The sequence below is a fragment of the Hippocampus comes genome, unplaced genomic scaffold, assembly GCF_001891065.2.
Source record: "Hippocampus comes isolate QL1 unplaced genomic scaffold, H_comes_QL1_v1.1 scaffold129, whole genome shotgun sequence".
NCBI classification, from domain to species: domain Eukaryota; kingdom Metazoa; phylum Chordata; class Actinopteri; order Syngnathiformes; family Syngnathidae; genus Hippocampus; species Hippocampus comes.
Window position 1 is genome coordinate 890,274 of NW_017805992.1, and position 12,059 is coordinate 902,332.

General features: G+C 37.9%; 1 protein-coding gene across 2 annotated transcripts; it reads left to right on the forward strand.

The window, feature by feature from the left end:
* Window positions 1-633: 633 nt before the first annotated feature.
* On the forward strand, window positions 634-9,737 carry pcgf1 (polycomb group ring finger 1). 2 transcript variants are annotated; one of them, XM_019892188.1, is made up of 9 exons: window positions 634-782; window positions 2,384-2,489; window positions 4,495-4,647; window positions 4,803-4,874; window positions 6,479-6,584; window positions 6,665-6,707; window positions 7,300-7,386; window positions 7,475-7,555; window positions 9,529-9,737. In XM_019892188.1, the coding sequence occupies exons 1-9, from the start codon at window positions 696-698 to the stop codon at window positions 9,577-9,579; spliced, it is 786 nt and encodes a 261-aa protein (XP_019747747.1). In that variant the 5' UTR covers window positions 634-695; the 3' UTR covers window positions 9,580-9,737. The 2 variants fall into 2 exon arrangements, with proteins under 2 accessions (XP_019747747.1, XP_019747748.1); XM_019892189.1 differs by having other exon boundaries at window positions 7,303-7,386.
* Window positions 9,738-12,059: the final 2,322 nt, after the last annotated feature.

Here is a 12,059-nt window from a genome sequence, read left to right on the forward strand (position 1 = left end):
TATTTTAAAAGCACTATTCCAGTATTTATCTTTAAGATTTTATATTTATTTATTTAACTTTAGCGTTGCTATTGGTAACCAATGTCAACATTTTACAAATTTCACAGTCCTGTATGGCATATTGTATTTTATTTATTTTGTGACCATTATTCATAAGCAATCATAATAAAAGAAAAATAAGAAACAGTGTACATTCATTTTTATTGAATAATGGTATTGTTTGTGTCTATTTGTTTTAATATTATTAAATATACATACATAAATCGGAAATATAGAAATTTTCGTTACATTGAACAATTTTAATAACTTGTTAAAAGAGGGACTTCTCTCCATTGTGTTTCATAATAACATTTCATACAAAACTAATTACATCTTACATTGCGTATTGATTTTTAAAGAAGACTAATTGATCTTATTCCTACCTGCTAATGTGGCAAAATTACTGATTTAACCTCTTATTGTCCATTCTCGGTCAACTATTGGTGAAATAACTTCCTCATTACAGATACTTATAGAGTTAAAGATAGTTATATAGTTACTTTTCATACCAAATATATTTTAACTGCGTGCGTGTTTTGAAATAAATCTAAATTCGTAACTTGGGTTACTTCTGCCCTTTCTTCACCTTCTTCTACTATGGGGGTCCACTAAAGGGATACTTCCGGTTTACCCGGAAGTCAGCGTAAATCCCAAAGATGGCGGAGCAAGGTCCGATGGCCATAGCGATGCGGCTACGAAACCAGCTGCAGACCGTCTACAAGCTGGACCCGCTAAGGAACGAGGTGAGCGGGACGTGGTTCTCGGGGGCGACTGCTCGGGAGGAGCCACGGGCGGGCCGGTTCAAGCGTTTACGAAGCGGACCCTCGCTTCGCTCGTTGTCGCGGAGCTGATGGGGACAGCGGAGAAGGTGGCGGGGGCTGGGGGGGTGGGAAAGGAACGAGATGCTGGGGGACAGTGAGCGTGTCTCATGGTAGCCGTGAGTCAAACCCCCGCGACTCACAGCTCGAAATGTGGAGCCGGAGCCTGCGTTGGCCAGTTCCGCACACGGCGATGCTTCGCTTTTATTGGCTTTGGAGAATGTAAACACTTGCACGGAGCTCCTGCTGCTAGCTGAGCACACGCGCCCGTGTGGTTTGTCACAGGCTAACCGCTCGTTCGCGGAGCTGTAAAAGTGCAAAATGTTGTACTGCAACTTTGTTCAATGACATGTTTTCATTTTGATACGGTAGTTACTTGAGGTAGTAAAAGTGATTCGGCCCCCGCCCCCTCTCACCACCCGTCCGTCATTTTCCAAGAGGAGGTCGAAGTTCAGGCTCATTCACACAGCTGTGCAGCTCTGGCGCAGGGAAAGTCCACGGTGACAACAGGGACCGCCACAGCGGACAAAAAACATAATTACACGTTGAAACGAGCAACCAATAGCAAGCAAGCAACATGTGTTGTGTCAAGTAAGGCGGAACGATTTTGAAAAATAATTAACTCCTCTATAATGCAATTTGATATGCATTTTTACAAGGTCCTCTTGCCATGTTTGTGTGTTTAATCACCAATATTAGCTCTTTCAAATTCAATGGTCAAAGAAAATCAGCCGATTCTGTTGTTGTTGCTTTTTGCCTTTAGCCTAAACACATTACAACATAAGAAAAAGAATATGACGATTCACCTTCCCCCAAACACAAAAATTGGCCAGTTTTGCCGTTTTTTTTTCTCTGTAGTAAACGTTAAACAAATACTGAAGGACAAACTGTTACAAAACAGTTAAATGTTCCACCCTTAATTGATATATTTATTGCTGTAAGTAATAACGGACCAAATAAGAAGTTGTTTGATTCATTACATTTATTTGTCAATTAATCTGGCGATTTATAGGTTAAAGGAATTTTATTCTGACAAATACTATGGATGCTAACAAATCCATATGGGTCATGCCCAAGTATAGTTGTCTGAAGACAGCCTCAGTATCAATGTGAGATTCGTTAGCCCAGCTATGCTCTTTCACATTGTGTTAGTTTAAAGATTACGGACTTTACTTGGACAAAGTGGTTTGGAGCAAAGCGGCGCAGACAACAAGACATGAAACACTCTACTGGCCCGGTGACACGTGTGGGGTGGGCACCTCGTCCACCTCACTCAGCAAAGCATAAAGTCTGCTAGAAGTTTGATCACCCACCTTTATCTTCAATTATATCCACACAGCTACCCGGAAGTTAAATGTCACACTGGTGACGCGGTATGTGTGCCGTATTATCAATCCATTTTTATGAGTACAATGCATGACAACCCGCAATATAGCTCCTGGTATCAGTGTGATGTGTTACGATGTGAGATGTGATGATTGTGTTTGTTATGTTCTCCTCTCTTAAATTGATGTCCATGTTGCCAGGAGGAAGTGAAGATAAAGATCAAGGACCTGAACGAACACATCGTGTGCTACCTTTGTGCCGGCTACTTCATCGATGCCACCACCATCACAGAGTGCCTGCACACATGTGAGTCCCCGGACATTTTGTTTTTGAAAATGTCACTGACATCACCTCCAACCTAAGTACTTTTGGTGGATGTGTCTGTCCATCTGTTTTCAACTGGGTTTTTACTCAGCCCAGCTCATATATTTTTTTTTTTTTTTTGGCAAGAGAAGTGACATTGAAAAACAACCATTCATACCTGAAATTTATGTGTTTGGATTTTTGGAGCAAGCCGGAGTACTTGGAGAGAAAGTTGTGAAAACATGCAAACGCCACACAGGAAGGCCAGAGCCAAGCTCCAAACCCTTGAACTCATAAGGCGTAGAAAAAATAGTAGTGTGTTTCCGGTAACCCGACCGACCGAGAATTTCTACGTCGAAAAAAAACTTTACGGTCGGCATTTTTTTCAAACAACCCTCTACATTTTTGTGTAGAGGGTTTACATCGGTGCAAACTCTCGCGATATTCACGTTGAGCGCGTGCGTCGTTTGCCCTGTCGTCTGTCAACAACATTGAAACATGGCGGCGGCCGCGATCTCCGACGATAGTTTAAACCGCGTTTTCTGTGTTACAGTCGCATGCTCTCACTGTAATGTTAAGAAAATAGCATCCATTGATGTATCGAAAAAATTCAGTGAACTATTTGATGAACACCACGGGCCGAGTCAAAACCGAGGGTGGAAGAGGGCGGAGGCGGCGGCGCGACCCGGCCCCCCGAGTCCGGAGTGGGGAGAAAACTAAATAGGCGGCGGCGCCGCCGGCCGCGGAGCAGCAGGTTCAATGTCTTCTTGTTTTATGTTTTATGGTTATTTTGTATAAATTTTTGATGGAAAAAAAAAATTTAAACTCTGCTGAAATTTCATGTTACCGGAAACACACTATCTTTTTTGTTTGGCCTAAGTGGGAGGCAGATACGCTCAGTACGAGGTCACCGATTCTAAAGTGTGCATTTTGAAATTCTATTAGAAATATATTCTTAAAAAAAATGTATTGGGGGGGGACCCCCTCTGGATTTTTAAAGGGTAAAATTCTGATCACCGATTAATCGGCCATTGGATTTTAAAAAAATCAAATCACTAACTTAGGTCCCTTATCACTCACACCAACAAATATATGAATGATGGGTAGAATATTTGACTGTTTTACAATATTACATTTTTTAGTATTTGTTTAACTTTACAACAGGGAGAAAAATCGGCTAAAATCAACTTATTTATTTATTTGTAGGGCAGGGATGTTGTTTGAATGTTATCACCTTCTTCTTATGTTGTTAATTTGTTCAAAGAGCTAATATCGATGGAATCATGAATCGGCCAGATGATTAATTGGTTGGGTCCAAGTTTTAAAAAAAAAAAAAACAAATCTGCAGTGAACCGCCACTATTCACGGGGGAAAGGGACCAACCGCTGTTGCAAAAAAAAAAACAATAAACCAACAATAATTGACGATATGCCACTAAAAAGGGTCTGAGTAGCGCACGCTTAAGATGCTGCAAGATGCTGGCAAAGCTTGCGAAATGGAGAGGACCATAAAGCACCAACACCGTGCATCTGGCATGTACACAATCATGAACCCATGTTACATAAATGACTGTCTTGAGTGAATAATTGCACACAAACAAAACACTTTCACATGAGGCTCATTCATAGTATTGGCTAACATGCTCGCCAAACTCACGTGACATTAGAACCGGGCGAATGAATCAACAAACACAAATGCTATTAAGTCTTTCAACTTACCTTTGGCACTGATACGCAACAATAAAAGGTCAATTGTAATGGCAAAGGAGATTCAAAACCAACGCCAACATTCCACCAGATGATGCCAATGAATGCATTGAACTGCTTTGGCACGAACACAACAATTAGAACAGAAACCAACATTTTAGTCCAAAATTAGACATTTTCCCTCCCAAAATCTGCTACTTTAAATGTATTTTTTAAATTATTCTAAAAATTATGTTTCTGAAACATTTAAGTGGAAGTTAATTTAAAAAAAAAAGACATTCTCCTCTGTGTTTCCTTTCCAGTCTGCAAGAGTTGTATCGTCAAGTACCTTCAGACCAGCAAGTACTGTCCCATGTGCAACATCAAAATCCACGAGACGCAGCCCCTGCTCAACCTCAAGCTGGACCGCGTCATGCAGGACATTGTCTACAAGCTGGTGCCCGGCCTTCAAGAAAGTACGTGAACTCGTTCTCATGGCGTCTTGTCCAAACTTCAAAATAATGAAAATCATCCAAATCTTGTGTGTGTGTGTGTGTGTGTGTGTGTGTGTGTGTGTGTGTGTGTGTGTGTGTGTGTGTGTGCGCGTGTGCGTGTGTGTGTGTTTGAACAGGCGAAGACAAAAGAATAAAGGAGTTCTATCAGTCGCGGGGGTTGGAGAGGGTTATTCAGCCTGCAGGAGATGGTGAGGATGAAAATAGAGTTAACGGTCTGCCAGTTCATTTTATGGTGAATTCTGCATTCTGTCATTGAGCCACTGAGATCAATAACATTTTCTGAATGTGAATTGGAATGCTGAAGTCACCGGAAGAGTTTTTGCAAACATCACTCACAACCCCAAAAATTCGAAATTAAGTTGTATACAGTAAGTATTCTGTAGTAAGGAATCATATTTGCACTGTTCAATCTTTCCTTATAGTTAATCCTGAGTATCGAGCGGGGCTTGCTTGTGTTTGCGCCACTGCGGGCTTCTGTATGGGTTCCGGGTACTGGAATTTCCGTTGTTATGAATCGATCGTGAATGTAATATTGTAGTTGAAATTTTAACGAATAGGTTTTTATTCCGGGTGGGGCAATTTCCGTTTGAAAGAACTCCGTAGATGGGAATATTTACTGCATTTAAAAGGGAGGGGTGGTGTCACACAAAATTGCAATGTAAGTGAATAAATTCAGACATTATAGAAGAAAAAGTAATAATTTGAGAAAAACGATTAAAAAACGTCTATTTTCTAGGGGAAAAAAAGGCTCTTATAGTGTGAATAAGTTACACGCAGAATACTCATAAAATAATCTGACTTTCACAAAAATAGTCATACATTTCAAAAAAAGATCATACATGTGGAAAATATCTATTTTGAAGGGAAAAAAATCTAAATCTTACTATGTTTGAGGAAAAGTAAAATACTCAGTCTTCAGATAAATGTTTGTTTTGAGGGGTAAAAGAAATATAATTCTTCAAAAATCTCACATATTTGGGGGCATTTTTAAAATGTGTTTGAGAAGAGGTAATCCTGTGAAAATTGTCATATATCTTTGAGAAAAAATTTCTAAAATTTCAGCACATAGTTGTTTATTTTTAAAGGAAAAAAATATGAATTGTGAAAAAAAGTTTTCTTTTTGAGGAGGAAAAAAATTCTATGAAAGGAAACCGCTTTGTGTTTTGGAGGCCAAGTACATTTTTGAGGAAAAAAGTAAGAAAAATATATTTGAGTTGATTTTTTTTGTCGATAAATATTTTCAAAACAGTTTCATACGTTGAAGAAAAAAAAAGTATTTTTTTCTAGTTTTGTGGGGGGAAATGCTAGAATTATCTTGAATCTTTTGAAAATAGTTTAATATTAGCCAAGAAAAAAATCATAAATCATGAGTTTTATAGTATACTAGAGTCACATCTAACTTTCTGTTACATTATTACTTTAAAAAATACCCTTCTGTTTGCTGAAATTGTGTATTTCATTTTTTCACGAATATGTTAAAAATAACAAAGTCCGATATTTTCCAAAGTAGTCATCATTAATTTAGGGAAAAAGGGAAAAAGATTCCAAGTACTCACAAATTTTCAGCTGTCAAGTGTAAAAAGAAGTTTACCACTACATAGGTAAATAGAGTAAAACTACTCATACAGTGAAGTAAATTTCGGAGTCATTTCTACAATAGTGAAAAGCCTATTATGAAGTTCAGCTACATGCTATGCGTGCTAGCATGTGTTTGCTAACATGAATGCAATTAGTATTTAATGGTTTCATTGTGACTGTTCATAATGTAGCGTGCCTGTGTTGTTTGTTCCAGATTGTGTATCAGACGCGTCAGGTTTACCGTACACCAGCTTTGACCACTCCAAGGCTCACTTTTACAGATACGACGAGCAGGTGTCGTTGTGTTTAGAGCGACTAAGGTGAGATGCTCGCATTCAAAATGTCTTATGAATTATTATTAGAATAGTGTATTATTGGAAATTATGTTTTTTGTGTGCAGTTCATCACTCGCGGGGAAAGATAAGACGAAAATTGCCTTGCAGGTCAGTCGCGCGCGCAAAACACAATTTTATGAAGATATACAACACATTTAAAAAGTCTTCACGCCCCTATTCAAATGCCTTTTTTTAATATAAAATAACGGGACCAAGATTTTCATTTCAAAAACCGATGAGAATACCTGAACTTTATTTGGAGTTAATCTGATGAAGCAACATTTTTGCACCATTAGTGTGACATCTAAGCCGTACAATTTTTTTTTTACGTTTCTTTGTGACCAACTAAAACCAAACAACTGAGATGAAGTGGCTGCACAAGTGTACCTGTATACACCCTCTTATAACTAGGATGTGATCATGGTTGATCGTTCACATTCCGAAAATGTTCAGAGAAGTCAGCACACAATTTAAAGTGATTCTGATGAATAAAGTTCTGAGATTCCATTAGGCTTTTGAAATGATTTATCTTAATCTCACAAAAACCTGGGATTTGAGCAAGGGTGTGTAAACTTTTTTTTTTTTTTTTTTTTAATCAACTGTATTTGTCATCAAGTTGTGGAAACGTTAAATTTTATGTAAACAACTTTTTGTATGCGTGTGTGTATGTGTGTGCGTGTGTGTGTGTGTGTGCGCGCAGCAGAAGTTTGTGCGTTGTTCTGTGCGAGCGGAGGTGAGGCATCTACGCAAAGTGCTTTGTCATCGACTCAACGTGGAAAAACATCAGGTAGGTTGCACGCACTTGCTCACTTCCATTTCATGAATTATTTATGATGATGATTTTTATTATTGTTGTTGCTGAATTTGTGTTGCAGGTCCAGATGTTGTTCAACGATGAGTTTTTGCCCGATCACATGACCATGAAGCGCTTATGGTTATCACACTGGTTTGGAAAGGTGATGTGACACATCAATTTATATTTGCATCAACAGTAAATTAAATGTGTAGAGTGGGAGAAAATCTAATCAAAGTTTATACACACACACACACACACACACATCTCTCTCTCTCTCTCTCTCTCTCTCTCTCTCTCTCTATATATATATAGATATAGATATAGATATATATAGATATATAGATATAGATAGATAGATAGATATAGATAGATATATATATAGATATAAAATGTAAAAACTACAAGTAAATGAACCAAAAAAAACAGAAGATGTGCAAATAGATACAAATAAAATGAAATTTTTTTTTTTTTAATTTAAGTTAAATACAAAGAATAATATAACAGAAAAATCTAATAAAAATATTTGAAATAATAATAAAATCCATCCATCCATTATCTGATCCGCTTTATCCTCACAAGTGTGGCGGAGGGTGCTGGAGCCTATCCCAGCTGTCTTCGGGCAGGAGGCGGGGGACACCCTGAACTGGTTGCCAGCCAGCCGCAGAAAATAAAAAAACAACTTATCATTATGTGTATAGCGTTTTAACAACAGCTGCAGCTGTAACATAAAATATTAATAAAACAGAACACATGACAGTGACAATAATAATACAATAATAAAATGTAAAAGTCTTCAAAGGACAAAAAAACTTAAATAAATTTGAAGTGCGCTTACAGTGTAGACAAACAAAAACAAACTAAACTACATACTGTATGTGCAGATAACTAAATAAAATGCAAATAAACTATATATATATATATATATATATATATGTGTGTGTGTGTGTGTGTGTGTGTGTGTGTGTGTGTGTGTATGAAAATAAATGAAATGATGTACAATTAAAATAACGTACTTAAAATAAGTTTCATGAAAAGAAATACCAAACAATTAGTCAGTAAATAAAAAGCCAAATAATGTAATAAATATAAAATACAGTAGTACCTCCACTTACGAACGTCTCTTCGTACGAAATTTTCAAGTTACGAAACGCCCAAACAGGAAAATATTGTGTCTTGTTACGAAAGAAATTTCAAGATACGAAAAGTAAAAATACAGTATGGTCTGCTCATCGCAGCTACGAGTTTCCTGAATGTAACATACTTATAGCTGCTCTGCCATTGGCTATTGCCCAGCATCATCCTGGCATCCCATTGGCTCAGAGGGACCTCGACCGTATATGTCTATGTGTGTAGATGTGTGTCTATGCAGTGTCCTCGTCATTCACCCCTCGTACCATGAGGCATTCCGATAGTTTTACGTAAATGTGAATCACCCAGAAAAAGTATTCACCAGTCGGGCGACTGCTCACGATGCTGATGTTTGCCTTGGACATTTTTCGAAAGATCGTTAAAAGTCGACAAAAGCAAACGTCCTTGGATCGGTTCTTGACAAAACGCCAGGCAAAAACTACTTCTGAGAGAGAACATGGACTCAAGAAGGCAAAAAACAATGAGGACGGACGCAGTTAAAAGTTAAATGACCATCATTTTTATTCTTTATTCTTTGTTGACATGATGCACAACTCTCATTTATTGTGCAATAATCTAATTGTAACATGTATTTGTTACATATTTTGAAAAATTTTTATGCTTTAGAAAACGTCTGAAACTTTGGGGGGCTTGGAACGAATTAGGGCATTTGCATGGAAAACGTGTCTCAATTTACAAAATTTTCTAGTTAAGACATTCCTTCCAGAACTAATTAATTTCGTACGTGGAGGTACCACTGTATATCAAAACATACATGAAATAATGAATAATAATCCATCCATCCATTATTCAAACTGCTTACTCTCACATGGGTTGAGGGGCCATGCTGTTGACGAGCTGTCTTCGGGCAGTTGGCGAGGTACACCCTGAACTTGGTTGCCAGCCAATCGTAGGGCACACAGACAAACAGCAACCATTCGCACATTTTTGACGAATCATGTGAATAGGAAATGCATTTATTGAAATGTTTCTTTTGTCTGTCAGGCGCAACCGCTAGTGCTGCACTACACCATCAAGGACAAACGTAGCAGATAGGATTCCGATGGACTTTGGCCTTTCTTCCTTCACCAACACAGCTGTACATATTTTGTACAATACATAATTCTATTTTAATAATAGTGTTTGTGTACATGAACTTATTTTCTCGCCTTTTTGTATTTTTGAAAATAAATTAAAAATGTCAAGCAAGCAAAGGCTGTCTTCAAGCTTATTGCATTGAAAAATGTGCGTGTGTGCGCATGTGCATGTGTATATTTTATATATATATACAGTCAAACCTCGGTTTTCGTCCATAATCCATTCCAGAGGGCTGTTCGAAAACTGAAACCACACTCTTTTTAAAATAAAAATGTTTACTAAACACGTCTGCTCACAATGGAAAGCAACACGAGGAAACGTCACTTCCTCGTGTAAGGAAGGTGAGAGGAGTTAAATGGTGCATTCAAGTGCGCTCAGTTTGTTCGAGAACCGAGACATTCGAAAACCGAGGTTTGTCTGTGTGTGTGTGTGTGTGTGTGTGTGTGTGTGTGTGTGTGTGTGTGTGTGCGCGCGCGTGTCTGTCTCTCTCTCTCTCTCTCTCTCTCTCTCTCTCTCTATATATATATATATATATATGTATATGTGTGTGTGTGTAATGTGTATGTATACACACGCGCACACACTCCACGTGTGTGTAATGTGTGTGTGCGCGCGTATTCGATAAAAATATGCTGAAGGGCCAAACTGAACAAGCAGTACCAACGTTTTCCGCCAGATGGCGTTATAGCTCTTTTTACATCCCGTTCCGCGCTTTCTCACTGGTCGCCACGTCACGTGGACGTATTCGGCTCATATTACCGCATTTCAATCGTCCAACTGTTCATGGTGGATCGTTTGGATCGGCATGCCACAATATACTACTTACATTTAATTTATATACACATAAAAGTGTCACATGGTCGTAAATAAACACTGCTAATGTGTTAATGGGTCTTCTATTACCCAATGGAGCAAAATTAAATATTGGCCTTCTGAAACACCGGACGCTGACAAGTTGCTCTCTCCCGTGTCATGTCAAATGATATACTGTACACCAACAAAATGTTCACAACGAGTTCAAGCAATAAAGAAATACTCAATTAATACCCAAATGAAGACAAAGCATTATTATCTGGACAACTGCGGATATTGCAAATGGACCTAATAAATTAACCAGTGAACATGTTTACTTTTTTTTTCTTAAAAATTCTGTACTAATGGCCATAATTCATTCATTACATCTTGAAGCTATTACTATTATTATTTTTATTATTGTTATCAATAGTCGTAGTTGGCGCACCAGAATTCATATGTAGCACACAAACATTACACAAAAAATATACAATCACACATGTATGAAGGCATGACACACATAAGCACATGCACACAGTATACACAATTAACAAACAGAGAAATAATAATCACAATAATACACGAACATATACAATACATATCCATACAATTAGACCCACGCACACAATAAAGCCATGTAAATAATACACACCATAGCACACTATAGCACATACATAATACAGAGAATGCACATTCAGACACACAATACACATGTGATTATCAAAACAATACACACATACACGGAATACACATTAAGCAATACATAAACAATCATAACACGCACACTATACACGAACAAAGTACATGCAAAGACAATCATACACAAACATACATAACACAATAACACCCCCCCCACACACACACATGCGAATCTAAGTTGCACTTGCTTGCATCCACTTGACTTGACCCCCCTCCGAGTCCCCTCTTACCTTAGGTGGGTTGCTTGTTGTGAACGGGCCTAATAAAATGGGGGTGGCCACTTGAACTTTGAACCCGTGTGCTCACAGCCCATTACTTCCTTTGTGAGGTGGGCAGCGTGCACATGCATGGCCCTTCACATTGCCCCCACATCACTCACACATGCGCTTTTTTTTTTTTAACATTTTGCCCCCATTCAAAAGCATGCATCTCCAAATGTTTTGGAAACACATGGAGGGTTTGTTTGTATTTAAAAACAGGATAATTGGTTGTATTTTGAGTATACATTCTTTTTTGTAGTTTTGAAATAAAAATCCGAATACAAATGCTTTTTGTTTTGTTATTTTTTCAAGTGACATTGAAAAAAACAAACCTTGACTCAACTGCAGTTTTTTGTTGTTTTGGGATACATATTTTTTTCGAATCACAAAATGTGCTTTGTTTTTGTTGTAAAACGTTTTGTTTTGTTTTGTTTTGTTTTTGGGTTGTTTTAATCACAAGACCTGGATTTACATGCTGTTGGTTTTGTTGTCTTCCTGATATCCTGGTTACAGTGTACATGCTTTTTGTCTGTGTTCTTTTTATTGATTAAACACCTCACAACATTTGGGGATATTTGGTTCTTGTATTTTGTGTTTGTTTTTCAGATCACTTTTTTTTTCCTGTCTCCAAAGCTGGATTTAGCTCTACTGCAGATGTGTTTTGTTTTTCCTTGCTCTTTGAGATAT

What these genes read in the sequence shown, in the direction of transcription:
- pcgf1 (XM_019892188.1), top strand. Translation starts at nt 696, where the DNA reads ATGGCGGAGCAAGGTCCGATGGCCATAGCGATGCGGCTACGAAACCAG. An exon ending in TGGACCCGCTAAGGAACGAG is followed by an intron (nt 783 to 2,383) that starts GTGAGCGGGACG and finishes CCATGTTGCCAG; the next exon opens with GAGGAAGTGAAGATAAAGAT. An exon ending in TTGTGTTTAGAGCGACTAAG is followed by an intron (nt 6,585 to 6,664) that starts GTGAGATGCTCG and finishes TTTTGTGTGCAG; the next exon opens with TTCATCACTCGCGGGGAAAG.